This window comes from Monodelphis domestica, chromosome 5, assembly GCF_027887165.1.
Source record: "Monodelphis domestica isolate mMonDom1 chromosome 5, mMonDom1.pri, whole genome shotgun sequence".
In the NCBI taxonomy this organism is placed as follows: domain Eukaryota; kingdom Metazoa; phylum Chordata; class Mammalia; order Didelphimorphia; family Didelphidae; genus Monodelphis; species Monodelphis domestica.
The window spans coordinates 222,152,620-222,178,519 of record NC_077231.1 but is presented as its reverse complement, the minus strand read 5'-3'; the positions used below and the strand labels follow the sequence as shown (position 1 = coordinate 222,178,519).

General features: G+C 32.3%; 1 protein-coding gene across 1 annotated transcript in view; it reads right to left on the bottom strand.

Moving 5' to 3' along the window:
* The window catches only part of CNTNAP2 (contactin associated protein 2), a 2,768,972-nt gene extending 2,743,384 nt beyond the window's left edge, over positions 1-25,588 (bottom strand). The window contains exon 1 of the mRNA XM_007504517.3: positions 24,234-25,588. Within this exon, the coding sequence (XP_007504579.1) occupies positions 24,234-24,330 (97 nt within the window). The 5' untranslated portion in view covers positions 24,331-25,588. The remainder of the gene's footprint in view (positions 1-24,233) is intronic.
* Between the last annotated feature and the right edge of the window lie 312 nt (positions 25,589-25,900).

Here is a 25,900-nt window from a genome sequence, read left to right as displayed (position 1 = left end):
TGTCTTTGATATTTTATGATCTTGAGTCTTATTCTTTTATCTAGGGTAAGGGCATCAATAAAATGATTCTATTGCCCATGGATACCCAAGACTTTGAGGAATATTATGTTTATACCATTGAATCTTTGCTAAATGGAAGTAAATAGCAAGCCATATCCAAAAGGACATAGGTACCCAGAAAGATGTTCTAAGCAAGATATCAGCTATTTCAATTTCCTAAACTAGAAGACAGTTGTCTGACACCTAAAAGTGCAAACACTTACTTTTCTTACAGTTAAATCACTTGGACATTTCAACAAACTGTGACGTTGGCATAAAGGCACTTGATATCATTTCTCTGCTGAATGTGTGTACACCATTCAGTAGAAGAGTCCCTTGCTCCTCTATTAGGCTAATTTAAGTAGGAATTTAGGAATGTAGAGAAACAATTTTCAATTCAACCATATTTGAGCAAACACTGTCTATCCAGAGGAAATTTTTTAGGTTATGGAGATGAAGACATAATGCCTATTTTCAAAAGATATACAATTGAGTGGAATCAATAAAATATTAATACAGCTTCATTGGAATGCATTGTTCTATATATCAGTAAATTGATAGGAGGATATAAAGGATGAATAAACTATTCCAGGACAAGAAATCATGAAGGGCTTCATGGTAGAACTTGCAAATAAAATAGATATTTCTTGAAAGGAAGGCAGAACTTCAATGGTTGGAGATGGGGAAGGAAATACTATAGATGGAAGGATAAGCAATGTCAGGAAAGTGAGGAAATGTGACGTGTCATTAAAGTCTAGTTTGGTCCACAAATAGTACTATGAAGAAGGTAGTTGAATACTAGAAAAATGTTGTGAGATTAGATGGAAGGAAGATTTGATTGACAGATTAAGGTATTTTTTAATTATATGCAATAAGTATATCAATTTAAACCTTTTAAATAGGTCAGTGATAAGCTCAGAAAAATAACAGTATTATTACTATAGCACAAATTTATAAAATGCCTGTTTCAATTTTTTGTATTTTTCTTTTATTTTGTTCCTGTTATCAAACTCTAGTAATAAGTAAATTATATAAGTATTAAAAAGATTACCTAATATGGAAAAAATCTTAGGAATTTATTCTTAGTTGTTAGAATTAATTGAGATGGCCTTTATCATTCTATCATGAGTTCTGGCTATATCCTTCCATTTTTTTTTAGCACTCACTATTTGTTATTAGTTAAGAGAAATCCTACTTCATGTAGTAAGATAAATAATCACTAATGGGTCTTCAAATCATAACTCTTCATGGTGCTAATGTGTATCTTATTTAAAGAAATATTATTTTGTGGAAACCTATGAACCAAAACTTTACAAAAATTATTGAAAGCATTATAGTGAAGATAAAAGAGGAGGAGGAAAAAAATGAAAATACAAGTCCCTATAAACCACCTGTCCAGATAGAAGAATCGGAAGATAAATTTCTGAAATAGGTTAAATAAAAAAATATAATAATGAAGGGGAAAATCTATTAGTCAGTGGACATATTTCATTAAACAGAGTGCATCTAACAAATCATTATCTTTTTTTGCTAGCAATTTCATCTTCTATTATGGGAAACTGCTATTTAATAGACAATGGTAAGCTACTGAAGAATTTTGAAGAGGGCCTTGACACAATGAAAACTATATTTTAAGGGAAATAATTTTGTATTTGCATGTGAGTTATATTATGACAGGAAGGGATGAGCTCACATAATTTTCTTTTTTTTAATTTTATTTAACATTCCCCATAAGTTAGACAAGACCTCCCTTTATAGTCATTCCCCTTTTATTCCCATACCCAAAAACTCTGTTCTAGACAAAGTAGCCTTTACATTATCTCCCAATTGACCTTAATCATTCTTATTCTCTTTGTACAATCAAGTCTCTCTCTTTAAAATGCCACATCTTTCCAGATACTTTCAAGTTCAAATATTACTTCTTCTATGAAGTTTTCTTCAATATTTTGAGTAAAAGTAAAAGGTCCCTTCCCTAAATATTCCTGGTTCATGCCACTCATGACTTTCCTCAAATATTTCCACAGGTTGTTTGTTTGTATATGCATCCATTCTTTTCAATTAGATTGCAGTCTACTTAGGATAGAAATTATAACTTATAGATTTAGTGCTCTAATATTAAATTTTTTCATGAATGAGTTTGTTAATAAAGGTTTACTAAATTAATGGATTTGCAGAATGAGCAAATGCATTCAAATTTACTTGATGTTAGTCCATTCTAATTTTTTTTTCAAAAGAGTAGGATGCTTTACAGGGTCAAAAAGTAGATAATTAAGAATTATTGGAATTCTTTTTGGATATCAAATTCTGGTTATTATAATTGGGCTATTAGACCCATATGGTTGAAATTGCAAGACAATTTAAGTACTAGAGTCAAGTTTTGCATTTCAGAATTATATGGGTGTACTTACTAAAAGTGTTGATTAGCCTTTCACTGAAGCATGTCATATCTGGCAGTAGGGGTTTCAAATTCAAGCTCTGTTACCTACTGTGTGACCCTACACAAGCTATTCAATCTTAGTTAACACACTGATAATTTAAGAAGGTTGACCTTTATGCTCTCTGATAACTTTAAATCTATTATCTTGTGTATATTTTAACTTGTTAGGCATTTATTAAACATCTTTTATGTACATTGTTCTATGACAGCTGTGCCCTGGAAGGAGATACATTATTTAGATAAGACATAGCCAGTGACCTTATGGAACTTAAATGTCTTTATAGATAAACCACATAACTAACATAAATTAGTACCTTAAAGGCATATGGAACAAACATACATGTGTGGTTCACACAGACCTTTCTAGAATGCAATTCTTTGGATAATATGAAATAAACATAACTTTATTGGGAAAATAATAGTTTGTTGTTTTTTCAAATTGAATTAAATTATGAAGGTATGATAATAACTAGCCTCTCCCTCTCAATGTTGACTATGCTCTCTTCAAAGTAAGTTTGTGAAAAATTGATAGCAAATAAAGTTCATCCTGACTGCCAAGAAGAATTCTACATGTTGATGTGGTGATTTCAGAATTTTTCAGTGCAATTAATTCATTTTTCCTTCCCTACCCTCATTGAAAGGTTCATACAAATACATTCACTAAGTACTCTGATATTCTTCAAAGGGGAGCCGAAAATATGAAAATTTTATATTGCCTCAAGTGAGACATTGAAAGATGCTCCTAAAGGCCACACTTTGTTATTGGAATGTCTTTTAACCATAACACAGATATGATTTAAAATAATACCTGTAGCATGATCTAACCAGGATTATTACAATTAGATTTATTACCAATAAACAAATGTTATCTTGACTTCTGGTTTTACAAATCCTTTACCATTCATTATGTGTCTACAAAACACTTTTTAAAAATATTTATGTTAATCTATTATACAGTTTAAAAATACTAAAACCTTTAAAAGTGTTTTCTATTTGTCACTATGCATCAGACATATCTCTATCTGAAGTTTAAAATGTTGGCATTTATCCTGTAATACTGGAATTTAATGGGTATAAATTTACTATTCTACTGTCCACATATTTATGAATTTATACATTTTAAATTTATTGTTGATCATTTTGATAAAATATTTTTCTGATTCAAAATTTGTGTCTTTGAGATCAAGCATTTTCCTTTTCTAAAATATTTCAGAGATGTAGAGGGGCCATTAACATAACATAAGTGATGAGATACTTATAAATAATCTTTTTTTAGAGATAATACTACTGAATAAATACTATCTATTGAAGTTTAACTTTTAAAATCATTCTCATTTTGCAGAACAGGAAACTGAGGCAAAAAATTGACAATTTAGTTGAGAATGCAACTGGAGTTGGAATTCAAAACAAGGTCTATTGATTTCAAGTTTAATTGCAAGATTCATTCTTCCAATTGCCTCTCAATACAACTGCAATATACATAGCAGAGTACAAGCATACTTAAGGCATTTAGCAAATGTTTAATGAATAGCATATCTTAAAATCCTAAACATACATTATAGCACTTAGTTATATACTATCCTATGTCCTCTAATTGGCTTGTATGTGTGTGTGTGTGTGTGTGTGTACATACACACATGTATTGCTTGACAAAAAAAATTGTGAGTTCTTGAGAACTGGAACTGTATAAATTCTCTCTATTATGGGCACTTGGGATATATCTGATAAATATCAGTTGAATTGAACATATATTTTTAAATTACCTTTATGTTTTAAATAATTCAATATTAACCTTGATTATCCAATAGGGAAAGCAAAACTTTATTGAGTATATACTCTTTTATGTGCTGAACACTGTGATAGATTCTAGGGATAGAAAGACAAAAAATACATATAAAAATCATTGTCCCAATGAGACTATGTTCTACTGGGAAGCAGGAAATATGTGTGTATATGTGTATATATATATATACATGTACATATATATACATGTACATATATATTCAAATAAATATAACTATATAAAAATAAATACAAATTTTAAGACTAAATATGGATAACCAGAAAGGGCCTCTTATAAAAGATAGAATTTAAGTTGTAAAAAGCACTTGAGCATTCCAAGATGTAGGGATGAGAAGGTAGAGAATCCAGATACAGAAAAAAACTATGTAAAAATAAAAACACATATATATGTAGGACAAGAAATATGTGTATGTACATGACATATATGTGTGTGTTTGGCTTAAATTATGACAGGGAATATGGAATGATAACGTTAAATGATGGGTTGGTGCCATAGAAGGAACAGATGGAGTCTGAATGCAGATTGAAATATACAGTTATTTATTTCTTCCATGAATTTTTCTCTAGTGTGAACAATATGTGTCTTGTTTCACAACAAGAAAAACATGGAAATAAGCATTATATGATAATATAAGTATAATCTATATCATATTACCAGCCTTCTTGGGGAAGACAGGTGGGAGGAAGAGTGAGAACAAAGATTGCAAAATGTAAGAAAATTAATATTAAAAATTGCATGTGTATGTAATCTGGAAAAAGTAAAAACTATTAAAATAAAACAGTAGGCTTGAGTCAAAATTTTAAAGGCTTTAAACAAAGAGATTATATTTATTCTTGAAGAAATTTGGAGCTTTCTTGAGTGAATCTTATAGTTAGACGTCTGCTTTAGAATGTCAGTTGGCAAAAATATCGGTATCTTGGCTGTATCAATTCTTGTTTCTGGGGCTTTCACTGTAAAACCTCCCAAATTTGTGATTTTTAGGTTATAAGTTTCTGGCATAATTATGATATAATTTTTAATTGATTCATCTTGTCATAAGTAATACAGATACTGAAATGGCATCATCAAACACATGTCCTCTCTCAACACTTTTGAACAAAGTTGGGTGAAGAAGAAGAAAAACACACCAAACATCAAGTCATTCTCCCAATAATGTCTTCTCAATTATGTTTGCTTCAGTGAAGTCTGACCTAATTAAATTTGCCTTACTTAGGCTGAATGAAAAAAAAAAAAGACCAATACAGGTGAGACTAATAAATTTCCTGCCATTCTTAGTTAATAGTATAGGACTCAAGTGTTCTTGGTTCACGAAAGCAATTAAACATGTTCATACCTAGAAAGCAAGAAACCAGCAAAACAAACAAAACCCCTTAAGACTTCAAAGGCTGGATTAATTTTAAAATGAAGCTGAAATATTACATTTCATTTTTTCCAGAAATCCTTGCTGGACAGCTACATAAAATATTTTGTAAACAGTGAAAACTTTGCTTGCCAATACTATTAACAACACCAAAATCTTGTACTGTAATGTCACACTGATTCTGAATTCTATGGGTAAGGAATTTCCTCTGCTGATTAAGATAGGCTTCTTCTCATCTTAGAGAGTTTCCAGAATCAATGTAAGCAAAATAACTTGAAAAACAGCCAATATTTTCTTATAGGTGGGACCCAAACCCAATTCTTCATTCTGGTCTTCAAGGACAGCTCTCTTTCACAGATTACCTCTCTATCCATTTCTCATGCTATACCTCTTCTAGCACATGTATGGAAGAAAATGGCAAGTATTGAAATTTATGTCATTTAATAATTTGAAAAGTACTTTTCTCACAATAACCCAGGGAAGTTTGCATAGTTGAGTTGTTTTGAGAACTGGCCTTTTATTCCTATAGTGTTTCATCATTTTAATTTTCTCTTAGATTATTATTTTTAAACTATTGTTTTTTTTTAACTATCCAAAAGACCTATTTGATTTTTTAAAGCAGAAATTACTGATCATGTTTCCTCTTTATTAGTAAGTCAAGGTCATCATTATCAATATCAGTCATGAGCTGAAGATGTAGCAACAGATTTGGAAATAACCATATATATAACTTGAGACCCAGAGATACATAGACAGTGACCACAACAATGTCCTATGAATGAGTTTAGGAAGGAAACTCTGATCCTGATATCTATTTGTATTCTGGTCATTTTCTACCTCCTAATGAAACCTAGGCACTCCCAAACTGCCTAAGAAGTTAGCTTTTCTGCACATTTAGTGAACTAGGGATTAAAATCTTCTTCTTATGAGTGATTTTCTCATTGCCTAGAAGATGACACTCTTCTCCAAAGTGTGCAGAACATTGGACCTGGAGTCAAGAAGACCTAAGTTCAAATTCTGCCTCATAAACTTTGGATGACTGGTTGTTGACCTAAGTCACTTTTATCGCCATCTGCCTTAGGTTCCTCATTTGTAAATTGAGTATATTAATAAGACCTACCTAAACCCCAAGGTTATTATGATATTAAAATCAGATATTTGTAAATTGTTTTAGAGGTCGTCTATTCAAACTTGTAATATGTAATTTTATAGAACTTTGTTTTGATCCTAGAGTTATGACTCAATTTGAAATTCCAGGCATTTTTTCTGGTTACCCAAAACTCAACTGCATTTGCTCATCAAATTATCTGCCCTTCCATGCACAGTAGTAAGAAGTTATAGACATCTTTAGATCTTCTGCATGAGTGTGACTCATGCATAATGATCATGATGTAGCTAATTTAAGTGAGTACATGTTATCAATGTATGGCCTTGCTACAGTTTCACATCACTCACATATTGCAAATAATACAAACATTTGCCCTTCAAGAGTCTAGAAATTATACAGAGTAGATGAATGAACATTCTACTTAGCTATTTACATGTTTTTTTTTTGGATAAAGCAATATATCATTATTCAAATAATTCTGCTTCCCTTTCATGTGTGTTGTGTGGGGAGGGAACATTTCTCATCCTACTTGACTATAGACTGCAAATTATTGAATTCAAAAAAACTGAAATTCATGGAAAACTGATATCCATGGGATTTCCCAAAGGATAACAAATAGTGACAGATGCAGTATTTGAACCCTAGTATTCTAATTCCAAAGTCAATATTATATCCAGTACCTTCTGTATTATACACATGAACAGTTTCAGTAGTTTAACATATTTATCAGATGTTTTGAGTCTGAATTTTAATAAGCCTGATAAGGTCAAGGTATCATGTTAATATTAAAGATAAATTTGCATTGCACAGAAAGGTAAAGGTAAAAATAAACTGCTTTTCTTGGTCTGAGCCACTAATAAGAAAAAATGGGGATAACATAATAATAAAACAAAATAAAAAATAAAAATAAAGTAAGCATCCAATTTAACCTCTTTACCTGACTCCCAACCTCTCCCACCCAACCAAATGAAATACATCTTTCTTTAAGTTCCACATAAAATCCCATAAACGCAGTATAACCTTTGGCCTGTTGAGAAATGAATTGGCTATGTGTGTTAAACTGCTGGTCAAGGCTTGACCTTTGCAATATTCAAAGTATGTTTCAAGGAAGCAAATAAAACCATCTTAACTAGAGAAAGTTCTGACCTAAGGCATCATGAAGACTGTTAATGTCATATGCTTACTCAAGACCAGTTGATGGCAATCTCCTTCTTTTCTGCAGTCATGAGCAGTCCAGTGCTAAGGAAGCAGTGTTTCAGTTACAGGAATTGTTTTGTCTCCAGTTCTATTATTTGTGAATTCATCCTTTGAAACTTCAGCACACATAGAAAATCAGCTCAGTGTGAGATGTTGTAAATACTATAATTACAAGCATGTAAATGAATAAACACCAGCTATGAATGCCTCTTAACAAAAATCCCTGTGGATGCCAACTTGATAGAGGAAATAGTATCCTATGGTACTTTCAAAAAAGATCTTGATGTAATCGTATATGTAATATGTTTCAATATCTTAAAAGAAAAATATAGATAAATAGCTTCATCTCAACTTTTTTTCACATACATGGTTAAAAATCTTTCACTGGCAGATATTACAGTTTTATATATTTCAAATATGAAAATTTTGAATTATATCAGAGTATTTGTTAAATATAAACTGTTCAACATTTGACATTATTTATTAAAGCACATCATTAATATTTACTGGATGCTTGTGATAGCAAGATATTGATGATATGAAGAAGAGATAAATATTCTAGGAACTAAAATTCAAGAAAATATTTTATTTCATTTGGTCAAATTGATATTAAATGAATAAAGTTTAAAATTAAATAATCTGTTTAAATGGATTTTAAACATAATATTAAATCAAATATATTAAATCTCAAATAGTTTTATAGTCTTGAGACTTATGTAGGACAGTTTTATCTGAAAGATAGTGTTGACAAAACTCTGAAAACTGTCACATTCATTGTTTCTTAATTGTTATAGACAAAGAATTCTTAAGCTAATATTGTACAAAATAACTTTAGACAAGTGAACTGTGTCTTCACTAATATGAGATGAGTTATATTAATTCTAATACAAATCTTTTAGCTATATGAAAAAGAAGCTAAAATTGGTCACTTATTACAGAATTCTAAATCTTTAAGAAATAATTTATATGTAACTAAAGAAAGAAAAATAACATGAATTATATTTTAAGACGCATTTATGTGTAGCATCCACTCTGTGTTTCATTCTACCACAAAATAAGAGATAATAATTAAATATATGAACTTGTCCCTCCTCTGAAATAATCTATATATTTTTAATAATGTGTATGCACATTTAAAAAAATAGTAGAAGATAGTATTTAACCATAGTGCTAAACTAATGGTGGCCAAGCAAATTTAGACCTCAAATACTTGAAGTATTTGACATATGTAGGAAGAAGTAGAAAGTCTTTCCTATAGAGGTTATTAGGAGGACCTGAAAATAGTTATTCTCAGAAGAAATATTTCATCTTGATGTAAGAAATTCATAATAATTAAAGATATCCAGATTTGAATCAGATTATCTTCTAATCCTATTCAGTTCAACATAGGTGTTAAGCTACTTTGTGCTAAGCACTGTTCTTGGTTCTTTCCTTCATTTTAAATGTTCAGGTAATTGCTGAACAACTTTCTCTCTGGAATGATATTGAAGAGATTATAGTACTGAGGGCACATTTATAATAAATGACCTGGTGAGACCTTTTCAGTCTATTATTTTTCAGTTTTGATGTGTTAAAATTGATAATGTGAACAATAAATGTTCTGGGCAATTGGGCAAAGGGAAAAAAGACAATTTAATATACATGAGTAATAAACATGGCGAAGGCAAGATTTGACAATTTTCTTGAAGAATTAGTAAGATTTGAATTGGCAGAAAGGTTAATGGATCAGGTTGAAAAGCAACTGGAAAGCATGGAGTTGGGGAGTTGAAAGGAGATTAAAACAGTCAACATACTCTAGAAATACACCTTATATAACTGCTTATTGAATAAAAGAATGAATTATAGATCATAAATTGACTGAAGGTGAAATAAGTTGTGGCTAGAGCATGGAAGGTTTTGAGTTGTCTTGATGTTGAGATTATTCCTTATATGGAAAAAAAAACATTTAAAGTTTTGAGCAGGAGACAAATTCATGGAACATATACATGTAATCTTATAGGAGTGTCAGTAGAGGTCATGTAGTACAACCTCTTCCACATGAGTGATACTGAAACTTTGGATGATTAGAATTCAATATTTGACAAGGCTATCCAAATTGTTGGATAGTTTTGATTATTAAAAAAATCTAAAAACCTTCTTCATTGAATTCAGGCACAAAAACTCTATATTTTATTTCCTTATGAATAACTTATTTAAGGTTGTTTTCACATTTGAACAAATCTTTTATTTGATTTTGGTATACATATTCTTCCTATCCTCCCTTCCACTCCCCTTTTCTCCTCTACTCTTTTCTACATGTTTCTGTCTGTCTCTCTCACATATACACATACCCACACATACAACACTTATTTTTATTATATTTTCAGCCAACACAGGGCTGTTTATATAGTTTGCAGTTCAAGTTATAAAAAAAACTATTAAAATACAAAGAGGGTGAATAAAATTAGTTCTCATGAATTTCTATATCTATCTGAAATATCATGCTACTCATTATCATGAGATTACAAGTAGTTGAAAAGAAAAATTTAAGCTGGATATTATCAAACTTCCTCATGAGCCAAAGTCTTCCAAATAGGTTCTATTTTGGAATGAATTCCTAAAATGATAATTATCTTCCTTATATAATACTCATTGATCTTATTTATTCCATAGCATACTTTTTAACACTTGGTTTTGCATACTTGAAATATAAGATTATTTTATTTCCATTGTCATCACTTCATTTTCTTGGGTTTGGAAGTCAAGCAAGTAAGAAAGTCCACTTTCCTCTTTTTTTTGACTTCTAGAGTAAGTTGTCACTTGGTGGTAGCATGAAAGGATAATACACAAAATAGTTTCTGCAGATTTAGGTTTTAATTATTCTTTGAAACATAAACTAACAATGAGAGAGACTATTAAAATACTGAAGCATTAAATAACTAAACTTTGAAGTACATAGTTTTTTAAAATTGTTTTTAAATGAAAATTCAAGTATGTAATTTTGTATCTCTTTGACTAGTTTAAGAATTATTATCAAACATCATTTATTAATCTCTGATTGTATCCATGTTCTTGATTAGAACAAATTTTTTTCCTAGCTGGATTTATATTCATATCTTTGAGTACGATACTTCATAGGCCAGTTTCCTTTAAAAGCATCCTTAGCAATATTTCCTCAATCATTCTCTGGCTCGTGGCTTTTCTCTGTCTCACTCACAGAAGTTATCTTGCTAGATTTATAAAGTGAGTTAAAAGGATAGCCTTGGTTTACACTTCTGGCCTGCTTATCTCTTATTCCTCTGTGTATGTCTTCTCTCTCCAGGAGACTAAAACAGAGAAAGATGAGTTTTTAAAGCTGCATATTTATGGTCTAACTTTAAGCTCTATAATTTGTCTTCTGTCCATTCTTTGAAATAGAGAGGAGTTTTTCCCTACCAATGTACATTTCCTACAATAGGCCCCTAAATAGTGTGCTTTATGAAGTCTGAAAACAAGAACAGAGTTATTGTTGTGGAGTTGTTTTGTTTTTTTGTTTGTTTTTTTATGTTAAAACACTTCTTCATTGGCTGCAATAACCACAACTTGTTAAGGAATGACTATAAACTTCTATCAGAATAGAAATCCTCAGAGCTTATTCTTCATCTCCCCCCAAATGCTTATATATTAGAATAAAAATACAGATACAAATTATAAGTAGTATCTTTAACAAAAGTTATTTGAATCCAGATACAGGGGACAATTATATCAAAGGATCATTAAAAAGTAAAATTAATCTTTAAGTGATTACTTTCCTTTATTCTATACTGAAAATAACATAGCCTTAATATTTTTTGGTCAGAAGAGTACAAACTTACTATATTGCTGTGTGGAGAATTCCCAGTAGAAAAACTCTCTCTAGTCATGCAGCCTGATTCATTTGAAAAGGGTCATACAGCTTATGGTTAAAAGCAGGACCTTAAAAGTAGGTCTTCCAGATTTTAAATTTGTTCCTCTATCTGCTACTGCAAAAAGCCTCTTATCTTCCTCCTACCCCATTCAATGTTGGAATTGTATTTTTTTAGATATAGCATCAATACTTTCCATAGATAGAAAATAAAAAATAATATGTTAACTAGGAAATTTCTCATTAGATGAATGACTGGTAAAGTAAATTAAAATAGTGATCTCTGTGGATCATTGCTGCAATCCATAAGATGTTCTAATTACAAAGAACACAGTTTATAACTACCTGGAACAGGTTTCCATTTTAGTAATAAACCAATTTTACTGACTTTTTTTAAACCCTACATTACATCTTAGAATTAGTATTGTGTATTGATACCAAGGCAGAAGAGCAGTAAGGGTTAGACCAGTGATGACAAGTCTTTTAAATACTGAATGCCCTAACTGCACATGTTAACAACCCTCATGCCGCATGTAAGCTTCCCCGTTACCCTGGACAGGGTAGGGAGGAAGTACTGCTGGGCAGGGGGGTAGGTAATGTGAGAAATGTTCCCAAGCATATGTGGAGAGTGTGCCATAGATTCGCCAAAACAAGTTTAGACAATGGGGGTTAAATAACTTATTGAGGGATCCACATCTAGGAACTGTCTGAGACTAGATTTGAACCCAACACCTCCTGTCTTTGAACCTGGTTCTCAATTAAATGAGTCACCTAGCTGTCCCCTTTGATTGACTTTTAAGTATGGCATATTTAGACAATCGCACAAGTATTTAATTATGTCAATTTGATTATTTTCTATTTGTTCTTTTCCATAGATAGATATAATTAAAAGAAATCAACAACTCAGCATAATGAAATCACAATGAATATATGCTTAAGTGCATATACATATATAATATATAAATTGCTATATGTTTTATTCAAATTATATTCTTTATAAGAAAATAAAAAACAAACATGTATTAAATATAGTAAGGTATAATGTAACCTTAAGAGTATGCCCTCCTGATTTCATATAACTTTACCATGGTCTAAAGCTGTGTTAGTGAACCTATGGCATGTGTGCCAGAGCATGCCAGAGGGGGATGCTCCCTTCCTCCTCTCCACATGCACCTGAGGGCATTTCTTACATGACCTGCCCCTCTGCCCAGCAGCCCAAAGGGAGAGCTTCCTCCCTTCCCTACCTGGAGTAAGGCAGGGGGCATGAAGGTTATAATTTGGGCACTCAGTCTCTAAAAGGTTCACCATCACTGGTCTAGCATGTGAACAAGCAGGCTGCAAAACATTACAAACCAGTGATTCACAAAAAAGGTGTGTAAATGATACCATGAAATAAATACATGTTCAAATAAAATTGCCAAATGGTTATGTGGCTAAAGTGAAAGATAGCATAAGTCCGGAAGTTTCATTTACAACCTCATACTTTAAATAAGTTGCAAGTTAGATCTCTAAAAGCACATTAGGGTTATGACCTCTTGATGATTGTAGAATAATAAAAACAAATATCACACAGTATGAGAAAGAATAAATGGGTATAAGCATATCTTTGTAGAAAATACATACACATGGGACTGTCAAAGAATGAAGAATATAGAACACGTTGAAAAAAGGAATAAAAGGGAGAAGGAGGAGAAGAAAGAGGAGAAAGAGAATAATAACTATTGGAATTTTAGTGTGTTTTAATGCTTTTACAAATATGTTATCATTCTTAACAACATAGGGGAGTATGTACTATTATTATTTGTCCCCACTTTAAAATATGAAAAAAGACTAAATTGGAGTTTAAATTATTTTCCCAGAGTCACAGATCTGGTAAACATCTGAAGCTGCATTTGAACTAAGATCTTCCTGAATTTAGGTCTAGGATTCTTTCCACTGAACCCACCTGACTGATCATAGCAGTGAAGGGGAGTTAAGTTGAAGCAAGAGCACAAATGATCTTGAATACTGTATTAAGAACCTCATTTTTGGAAGCAATAGTGAAACATTATTTTTTAGCAAGAGAGTAAAATAATCATGTATTCATGGAATCTTATAGGAGGAATGGTATAGGTCATGTAATATGATCTCCTGCCTAATGCATAATATAATTGCTTCCAATAATTAGGAACTTGGTACTCTAAAGACACTTGATTCTATTTTAAGATGAGTATTTTTTAAAAATTCATCATTTAATTAAATCTCAAGATGAAAAATGTGATTTAAGAAGATTATTGTGATACCAGCATTGTAAGGTAGAAGTTGAAGTGGAACAGAATCAACATATGATAAGTTTTTTTGCTTCCTAAAATATTTTTCATTCTCTATAACATGCTGACTCTGTATTATAAAAACAAAGTAATACTAATTTGATATTGTATTGGATATATTTTAATTTCACCTTGAAGTGGGAAGGTGATTAACCTTTAAAAAGTACTATAATGTCAAATTCATAAAACTTATTAAATTCTTTCACAGATGATACATTTATCACAAAATATCCATAAAACAATATGAAAGCAAATGCTTTTAGAGAAAAACAAGCCATATTATATTGACAATCAATATATTTGGGTGAAGAAGGCAGTATTTATCATAGACTGCAATAATATGGACATAATACTAAAATCATAGTTGAAAAATTTGTGGGAAATTATCAATATCTCCAAAAAAGTTAAATGTAGAAAGAATTAAAGTAGACTTAAAGTATTCCAATTTATTATAAGAAAAGAAAGCTCAACCACATAATTAATTTCCCATCAATATTTTCTATGATTTATGTATTTATATAATTTCCATGGCTAGACTCCTTTAAAACTCATAGAAGTGGAAAAAAAGAAAGTTGGCAGTATAATAATTGGCTAAGGGGTTATTTGCTTGAAAATAGAGATGACGTGCCATAATATACTAACCCTTTACTTGAAAAGTGTTTGAAGTTTTGATAAACTTAACTACTGGGACTTGAATTCCTAAGCATCAGCATATCACTGAATATAATGAAAACAACAGCAGACTTGGAGTCAAAGTCTGAATATCAATGTGGGTACTATGATAGTTCTGTAACCATGGACAAATAACTAATAATTCTAATATAAGCTCTCTAATATTAAAGATGAGAATAATGTCTATATTAATGATGCCATTGAACTGCTTTGAGGAACAAATAAATTAATGGTATGTGTTTTATGAACAGACATACAGTTCTATCATTATTAATAATGATTTATAAAACATATTCTGCTATTAGGTATCTTGTTCTGAAAGGGAACCTCTAACATGGACATGCAAAAAAAAATAATGAGAAGTCTATAATGTCTGTGAATCTATATCAATGGTTAGCTCCTAAATCAATATAAAATGAATCCCATCTGGTCCCACCTACATCTGTCTTTATAGAAATATATAAAGAGTGTAGAAGGGAACAAAGAAAATAAGAAAATACAGCTTCAGTCAATTGAAAATCTGTACAAATTAGGTTTTCATCATAGCTCCAAAATACTTAAAATTGAATCAGTATGTCTTTATTTATTAGGAAGAAACAAACCAAAAGAAAGAGCTAAATCTATGTCAAACAGTCCAAGTACTGATGATCACCATTTGCCCTGCCCACCTATCAAAGCTTTTGCTCTGATGAATGCCTTATAGGTATCTTGATTTCGTCAAAACTACATACTCATCTTTTTTCCCCCTTAATTTTAGCGAGCCCAGACCCAGAATAGGTGTTACTACGCTCCTCTCTATGCCCTGAAACAGTCTTGTTCATATGTTATCTTGTTAGCTCCACCCACAAAATCTAGCAATTATTAGTCCTAATTCTGAGTAGGCAGAGGACCCAAAGGCTACATGTATTCAGAAGACAGAACTGTTTGGTTCTCCAGATTCATTTGAATAGCTGAGAGCATCTCATCAATACTGGAATTTAAGTCCCAGGGGTGGAAAAAAATACTACATGGTTAATTAAATCATCCCATTTAGCCTCTTTACCTGACTCCCAACCTCCCCCCCCCCAACCAAATGAAATACATCTTTCTTTAAAATCCCACATAAAGTCCCATAAATGCAGTATAACCTTTGGTCCATATGTAGCATTGCATATTTCTGGGTTCTAGATAGCGACAATAATTTTTTTTATTATACAACATTTAAGGCAAAAATAAAAAATAAACCCAGGTTAACTACATTTGAGTGGGTGCTTATCACAGGCTTTAAAACATACATGTAAAACAATATGTGGCAGAAAGCATTCAGGAAGAGGGAATGAAACAAATTACAATGAATATTCAAAATCCCTTATCTTATACTCTAGGAAATTAGAATTTAATTTGAAGAGAATCCAGGTCATAAAAAGTCCATCACAGATCAATGTTCAAAATATGGTTTAGAGATGCTAGTAGAAGTTCATAAGTGTTCTACAGGAATAGGATAGGTTCTTATGAGACTCATATTTATATAACAATGTGTATCATCAATAAGGATTTATTTAATGGCTTCTTTGCTGGAAATCAAAAACAAAATTCTGCTAAGGGAAAGAATATACACAGATAAAAAATGCAAAATGATCTATGGTACAGAGGGCAATAGATACTAGAGGGATTAGGACAAGATTCCCAAATGATATCATACTTCATCTAAGCTTTAAAAGAAAAAAAGGATTATCTGTGAGATGGGTTAGGGAAATGTTATAGATTTGTGGATGTCCTGTTCAAGGAATGACTCTGGGAACTAGAATGTATATTCTTTTACAAAAAAAGGACATTGGTTATACTGCATTAAAAATGGTGAACCCTCCCCCCCAGCCACCTGCAAAAAAAAAAAAAAAGAACTTATTTAAACAAAAAAATCTGGGACTTTGTACCATAAAGGAAAACATTTGTGTAGAGGACCTAGATTCAAATATTGCCTTGAATTCTTATATAACTTATGTCATCTTGGCCAACATAGGGTACAGTATCTCCATCATTAAAATGAAAGGGTTGGGCAAGAGGTTCTCTTCTAGCTATGACAATGACCTACAATATCTTCAAATGTGGTTATAAAATATATTCTAGATTTTAGTATCTTATTGATGACTTTTTCTATAGTTCACCAACTTTTAGGGAAATTATAATATTTTCATAGTATTTCTATCTATAAAATAAGAATTAGCCTACAAAGATCTAACAAAAAAAGTTTTATACAGATGTTGTTATGATCCTTAGTTTTAAAAGTTCTTGGACTAAAATATCAAAGTTCTTTTATCCTTTCAAACAAACTTAATACCCTTGTAAACAACTTGAATATATTTAGGTTAATGAATTAGGATGAAATAAAACCTTTAAAAGATCCTAAAATGAATGTTACATAATGACTATTTTGCTATAAAGGACAGAAGAAATACCAGATTCCACTTACCATTATATGATTTAGATAATAAAAGAATGTTCTATTAAACCAGTTCATTACCTACATATTAATAAAAGTAAAACTATTATAACTAATAATAGTTCTGATTTATTTTGTTCCCAGATTATGTGGGTTTAGTATAAACAACTAATTAACAGACATATTGATTCTACATCCATATGTGTATACACATGCAAATATGTATACATATATAACTGTGTGTATATGTGTGTATAAAAACAGAGATATATACACATATTATATTTTATTAAAGCCCCACTCCCAACACAAAATAAACTAAAATAGAACTTGTAAACAGTAGCAATGAATAAGCCTTGACTGCAGTGCACTTATCAAAAACTTGACCAACATGTATTTAACAAAGTCAATGGTAGCTTGATTTCAATGACTAGAAGGCTTTGTAGAATTATCAATTATTGAAACCAAAAATAAAAACTCTGTGTTCAATTTCAATGCATTTCTTAATAGTTAAGATTATGCCAAACTGTTTACTAATTTCTTACATGAAATTAAATGATGAAAAGAGCAGATTGATATTTTGAGAGAATTTCAGGATTACATAATATTTGGGAATAATCACCTTAATGTAATTCTTGTTGTAAGTTTAATAATCTTGGTCAATGCAATTTGTAAATTTATATGTTTCTCAGTCATTCCTTGCAAGGAGAATGACAAAACAACATATGTCTGAAGTCAGAATAGAAGTCATGAGGACATTCTGATCTAATAAAATGTCCCCTTTTATGCAGAATTCCAATGCCTCATCTAGTGCTCAAAGAGATATTGTCAAAAATTTGATGAATTTAATTAAATTTTATGCAACATGGCATTTACACATAAACAATACAGTATAAATTTCATAAACCTTATAATAGGTGGCCCTACTAGTAACAATGTCTTTTTTATTATTCAAAATCCTGGGTCACAATTGTAACACAAAGGAAGAAGTAAAATGAATTACCTTTGAAAGCCAAAGAAAATTCATGTATGTATTTTTTGATTCTTTCCCATTATAAATATAAGCATAGCCCTAGCAGATCTCAAAATCTAATTTTGTCACCTTTCTAAATGTGGAAACATTAAAGGTAGTAATATCACTGTTCATATATATGAGAATATTTCAAACCAACTTAACTTACAAGGAAAATGTAGAATATGACCCTCTGGAGCTTTGCTATATTTCTTCAACTCTCTCATACCATACAAAAATATGATACTTTGAGCAAGTAAATTCATAGCCAACCATATACATCTCTATTTCCAGATTTCCTACTATCAGGGGAAGTTTTAAAGTCTAGAGAGCTATAAAATAAAACAAAAAAAAATCAGTGTTTTTGAGTTGTAATAATAAATTGTGTAAAGAAAAGAGGAGAAAGTATTGTCTTAAATTCTTTTTCAAAAGTTATGATGGTATGAAAGGCAGGCAACATCATAATTTAAACTGTTAAGAAAATAACCTAACTTGTTTTCAATGTGCAAATAGAAGACTTTTTTAAAGTCAATAAACTAAAACTCTTAAACCTTCAGGATTATAGAGAAGGAACAAAAAGCTATCATGTAACAACCTGAAGCCTCCTTAATCTGTGAAGTCTATTTACTACTGAATGGAAGTCACTGACTACACTTGGGAATGTGTAATCACTAATTGAGAATGTCTTTATTCCTTATCTGGAATATTTGCCTTAAATTGTTATGTTTTATAATAGTATGAACCATTGAGTGGGGAGCAGAATTCTATTATAAAGGTCTAAGCAAGAAAAAAGTGACCTAGTGATCTAGCACCTCCATGAAAATGTTCATACACATAAAGCCAACACAGTATCACATATAGAGTACTGAATTCAGAGTCAAAAAGAGCTAGGGTTCCTTGGACATGATCCTAATAAAGTCACATGATTTCTATGTGTCTCAAATACTTGACAAAAGTTTAATCTATTAAGTCAGAGATGGGTTCTACTATATAGATTTTAACCTGTGATGGTATAGTTCCCATACAAGGAGTTACACATTCTGTTAAGATCACAGATCATTTATTTAGTAGCTATTGCCCATAGTATTTTACATCATTATATTATACAAATAACAAGGGATATATTAAAACATGGAAATAGCAATATTTCAGCCCAATATCTGAGTTCAAAAACAAAACATGCTAGGCATTCAGGAAAATAGTTGTCACTGAGAGCATCTGCAGATATGCTTAGTCAAGTTCCATTTAATTAAATATAAAAGATCTCTGATGATAGCAGCCACAGTCATAACATGTGGATTCTTCTAGAGATGCCATAAGAAATAGATTGAAATTAAAATGTAATTATTATTGTATTTTTCTAATTAAAATATTATTTTGCAAATTAGAATATTTAACATAACCATACTACTGTTATATGAAAGTCTTATGAAAGTCTCATCATCAGTTTAATATTGAAGAACTAAAAGTTATAGAATGATTCATTTTCCTTTTCTTATATTCACTAGCTATCATATGGGTATATTCTTCTCCAACCTCTCCCTTGGGCAAATGCTAAGTAATCTGAATCTTTCGTCTTATTTTTTTGACAACCATTTGCTCTTAAAATTTCCATTTCTCTGGAAATACCAACATCCAATTGAAAGTACAGATGGCCTAGAAGAATCAGTATGGTATTCAATTTATTTCATTAAACAGTGTAGTTATGAAGGTTAAATTGTATCAACACGTGTTTTCTGTTGTTAGAGATTTCAACTAGTGAGAAGCAATAACATAAAACTCAGAATAGAATGAGTCAGCACTAAAAGAAAAAAAAAGTGAAATTATATAGCATTTTGTATTTATTCAATTGAGTCTGATAAACCCATGAGTGAAATGTTTACTGCAGAAGATAGCAAACCATTGTGATTAATATTTAAAAGTAGAACAGGATTTCATTGGAATGAGGAAACTGAGAGATAGCTCTATGTTATGGTTCTGATACTGCAACATCTGTATAAACCTACCTCAGAGGTAGGAAGAGGAAGTAATCAAGCAAGTCTTTTGAATATTGGTTGATATGCCTGCCCCCTAGGGGACTTGAGGGCTCTTAACCTTTAAATTTTATAAGATAAAAATGCTTATAAATTCAGCTTATAGGAACTATGTAAGACTTCTTCAATAGAACACACACACACATACATATATACAGACTTCATTGAAAGAAATGTACAAGGTCAAGAAATAAAAGTGTGGAACTGAAAACTTGCCTGGCAGTCAAAGGAGAGAACTCTCATAGAAGACATGGCTTGAAGTCTTAAACAGTTTTGACATCATAAAACAAATTAAATGGTATGTAACATTTTAAAAAATATTTAAATTCAAAATCAAAAAATTTTAAATGTTTTTATTTTCCCCAAGTACTGAACTATCCATAGTTTTTTTGGGGGGAAACAACCAAATTCTCTGTCTAGGGAAAGATTCTTTTCTCCTAGGTGGCAGTGGCTATAATGAAACCAGTATTTCACATTTCTTACTAAAAAGTAAATAATAATTTTTCTGAATGGTCATCAGTCTGGAATGAGTAAATAAAGTACTGCCTATTATCAACCAATTAATTCAACCAGAATAAAACATTGCATTGTGTTTAAATGTTCTCTTTCAACAAGGAAGATCCATTATTGAGCCCAAGAGCAAGATAAATTCATAACATTTATTTTCATATTAGCTTTTTACATCATGTACTTTAATTCACACTTTTGAGAGACACTATTTTAGTATGAGAGATATTTAGAAAAGAAAGGAAATGAACCAGATACAAAAGTGAAGTTAGTCCTTGAATTACTTGAAAGTTGTTAGAAAATGCAACTACTTAAATTTTTTTCTCTAATTCCCATGCATATTAAATTCTCTGTCTCTGTCTCTTTCATTCTCTCATTCTTTCACACACACATACATACAGATGAATAATAATGTGAATCTAATACAAAAGAGAGAGTCTTTGTACAAATTTTAATGCATAAATGTTCACAAGTGCCATATGCCATCCCTTAAATTCTATACTAAGGTCTCTTCTTAATACAAAGTAATCTGAGCAAGTGGACAATAACAGAATAATTTGATCAGTATAGTCAGTAAAACTAGATAAAGAAGCCCACTTTGAGAATCAATGAAACTGATTAGATAAGAATGCAAGTTCAATTTGGACTTCATATATGCAGTCTTTGTCATAATGCCAAATATACTTCACTAAAGTTTATAAAATTCAAAGACTACTTATGTTCACATATACCATTGATGGACATAAGGAAAAATAATTGAATACAAGGCCCAATGTCGGCTTTTTTAATTAACCATTAAAATGCAAAATAAAACATCTAATAATAGAGTTGGATTTAAGTATATTCAAAATTTTATGAATTAAGGAAAATGCAACATTGAGAGTAAGGAATTACTTTACTCAATATGTTTATATAAAACTGGGAGGAATATCAAGTCATAAACTAGGAAAACTTTTAAATAGTTTCATATTTTATCAAAATTATACTTAATATTTTATGTATTATATTCCAAAGTTATTGAGGCTGGAATACTGTGTTAGTGTAACTATCATAATTGGAAAGTAGATACAGAATAAAAATATTAAACTTAGATTTTACCATGTTACTTTTTGTCTTCTGATGACCTCTCCTGGTTGAGTTGTTCATTATCCTTGATTCAAGTAGTTAACAACATTTTATTCTACATTCAATGTGCTAACTCTCAAAAACACATTGTGCATACTCTAACAATGCTACATAATTTTAAACAGAATTTTATTGATGTAAAAGTAAAGATAAAACAGTGTGAAGTATTAGCTCTAAAGCATAGTATCTTCAGGGAAATATCCTATTTCTCATATTCATTTCTGAAAAAAAAATGTTTTTTAGAAGTGATACCTTTAGTCTAATTGAAAAAAGTTCCATTTTTTTGAGATATTGTATGTGGATTTTGGTAAATAAAAGTAAAAGAAGTAGAGATAGTATATAGGCACATGGGATTTTTTTTTGTACAACTCCAAAATAAGTAATACTTTCAAACGTGAATAACATATTTTGACTAAATGAGAAGATAAAGCATGTATTTTTCTCATAATAACATTCTCATCTTATAATTCTGTGAACTCAAACAATATAGCTATCAGAGATACCAGTTAATTCTCTTTCCATTCTTGACTTAGGAAAGGAGTTTCCCATTTACTCGTAACAGCTGATATAGAAAACTATATCCAAAAGCCTGAGAAAACTGAGTAACTTTGGCACTACATAGAAAATAGGTCTGTTCCAAAACATAATTAACTTATGTTTGGAAAAATCTCACAATGTACAATTACAATTAGTATTATTCTGGCTGAATGCCAGAATATATAAAACAATATAAACATTTCTACCTCATACATTGTATTAGTTTAGAACTCTAATTATATTTCTACACAGAAACATCCTGAGAATAACAAATGTTCACAATTGCTGGAAAAGTCTACCAATATGTTATAAAGTAAAGAAATGCCATATTAAATTTTTAAGTTTGACTTTTCATGAAAACTTTGAAAAACTGCTTCTCAACTTATGTAATTAAATTGGTAACTTGGTGATTATCTTAAGATAGTAGATATTATCCCTGGTCCAGAACCAAGTAGGAAAACTGCGACTATTGTTTTTTTTTTAAAGCTATTATAATATGTGTCAATCAAAAAGATGGATTAATTCAAAACATATTAAAACATACTTTAAAGATGTTTAGTTACTCCTAATATCCTAAACTTCTTTGGATGGTCATTTTCAATCAAGAAAATTTAAATTTGGTAATCAGTGTATAGACATGCATAAATCCTACAAGATATCATTGTGATGTTTCATTATTTCACACTACAAACTTTACAGCAATAACCACAGTTGGTATTAACACAGATGATAAATAGAGGAAACCAAATCAACTTTTTATCCAAATGATTTTTTTCAGATGCCAGATCTCTATAATCAAATTCTATAAGTCTACTCATACATTTAGATATTTAAATAATTTGCTTCTCATGAATATCCCTAAGGTCCTGTTTAAGCTAAAAATTTGACCCATACAACAAAATGACTGGAGCATTGAACTCTTCCTGAAACAAAAGGAGAACCTATGACTCTTCTCATGAAGTGCAGTATGCCCCAGCAAGGCAATGCAGAACTTGAGTTGGTGTGTTCCATTTTATTCCAATGTAATGAAAAAGATGAGCAGTCTATGTTGGCTGACTAAAACCAAGGCATACGCACAGCAGTGACATTTACCAAAAAGCCTTTCTAAGAAACTCATGCAATATAACAATATAGATCTCAAAAAACAAAAGCTTATATCCTAACTCTGCGTTGCATGCCTGTGATACATTATCTTCAAGCTGTGCAAATAAGTTACAGTAATTCTAACTAGTCTAGTTTCCCTATCTTCAGAATTAACAGGGAAATCCCAAAGGGGCATCACCTTTTATTCAAAAGAAGCCCGAAGTAAAAAAGATGTCCTGAAGTAATCTAAACTGGACGCTGCAAACTTGTGTTCTACCCACATCAGAGTAATTCCTTAATAAAAACGTAAACGCCTAAATGACAACTTGCTTTGGATTTCACTTTTCTTTACATGGGCTGTCGAAGTCAATTTCAAATGTATAAAAAAGCAAGGAAGAGGAGGAAGAACTTCCAAGCAGCTGCCTTCCAAACTAGCACCACTAGAACCAAGCAGGTGCAGTGAATTATCTCTCAAATGCCAGGACCAACTTTCCAGCAACATCACCACAGTCAAAACCACTTCCCCCTCCAAAACTGGAGCGCTGGATTTTGGAGTTTCTCTGCTGCAGTGACTGCAAGTGCGTGACAGCAGAGACATATACACAAATCAAGGAAAAAGAACGGTAGACGCACTCTGGAGTTGATACACAGGGTGGAATAACATCATTGCGACACAGAAACCTTTCAGGTTAAAAAAACCACCAGGAAAGAAGCAATAGGGCTACTTACGAGAAGTAGAAGAAGCTGTCCAGGCTCTGCAGCTGATGCTGCTCAAAATCCAAAGGAAAAAAGCTGCCCCGCAGCCGGTTCGCGAGACCATGACCATCCTTTCCCTCCTGGTTCCCTCTACTACCAATGCTCACTGCAGAATAGCGGTGAAAAAGGTCCCTCCACTTCTCTTCTGTCTGTCTTGTTCTTGTAGGAAGGTGCGTTGCGCCCAGATAAAGGAAGAATCCAAGCCCCTTCCTCTTCGTTTCCCTGCTTCTCCTCCAATCTCTAGTCCTCTCAGGCTAGGAGCAGTAGAGTGAGTCCTCTCTCCCTCAGTAATGGGTATTTGCCTCTTTCGCAACAAGCCGGTGTAATGTCATAAGGAAGGGATTTGCCAAAAGAAGAAGGGGAGGAGAGAACCCAATAAACACCCTACTTCCTCTTCCAAAAAACACTGAGGGAAGTGGGGAGAAGAAAAAGAGGATGCAAAAGGGGGGGGGGGACAGGAGAGAGGGAGAGGACTATTGGTGCCGCTGCCTCTGCTGCTTCTACCTCTGCAGGAGAGCGCTTCTCTCTCCACTGAACAGCGCGACCAAGAAAGGTTTCAAATAACCCCTCAGCTCAGAGATATAGATGTATTCATATATATGTGATATATGTAGTGTTCTAGACACGTACACACAGCTAAACACACACGCTCTCTCCCACAGGCAGACAGACACTCCCGCTTCAGCTCTCCCCTTCCCCAGGATTCCTCATTCTCCCCCAGCAGTGGGAGCAGCGGCAGCAGCTAGAGGAGGAGGAGGAGGAAACACTGCCGCCGTCAGCAGCAGCAGTAAAGCAGCAGCAAGCTTAGGCGCCAGCAAACCCAAGCTAGGGGAGGAGGGGGGGGTGGGGTGGGAAAACCCTCCCTTCTCTCTCCTTCTCTTATCTCCTCCCCGACTCCTCCTCCTCTTCCTCCTCCTTACTGTACCCCTCCGGTTGACAGGACCCTTCTCCCCTCCCTTTGCATTGCTTTGAAGCAAAAATCAGAGGAGAAAGAAGCCGAAGGGCCTGAGTCCTTAGGCTTTGGTTGGGCAGAGGGAAGGAGAAGGAAGCTGGCCTTTCCAGCCCCTGGAAATCTGAGCTGTCCGTGGTGCTGAAGTTAGGAGAATTGCTAGGTGGTATTTTTTTTCCTTGCACGCCCCCTATGTTGAATGCCCCCACCTGACTTCGAAAAAGGAGACCCACCGCCACCCCCACCCCTACCCCGAGATGATTTCTGTTTTTCTTCTTTCCTCCCCTTCGAATAGAGATGGTACAGGCTCCCAGAGCTCCAACCTCCCGGGAGCCACAATCAGGCGTCCGACAGGCAGGCAGGTCTTCCGAGTGGTCCTAACACAGAGCTGAACATCCCAACTAGAGGAGCCAGGACTGCAGAAGCCGCTAATGCAGATGTTTTCAATATGTAATTAATTCATACTCATACACATACATACAAACATATCAAGCACACACCGATGCCCAGAAAACTGCACTGAAGCAAATGTGCTCACAAATAGACACAAATAGAAACCTGGCATAAATAAATACACTAAACACGCACACACGTTTATTCCCCAGAAAGAAATCTAGGTGCAGGATTTGACTTACAGCAATCTCTATGGAATCCAGGAAGACCTAGTTTTTCCATGAACAATTAATTAAAT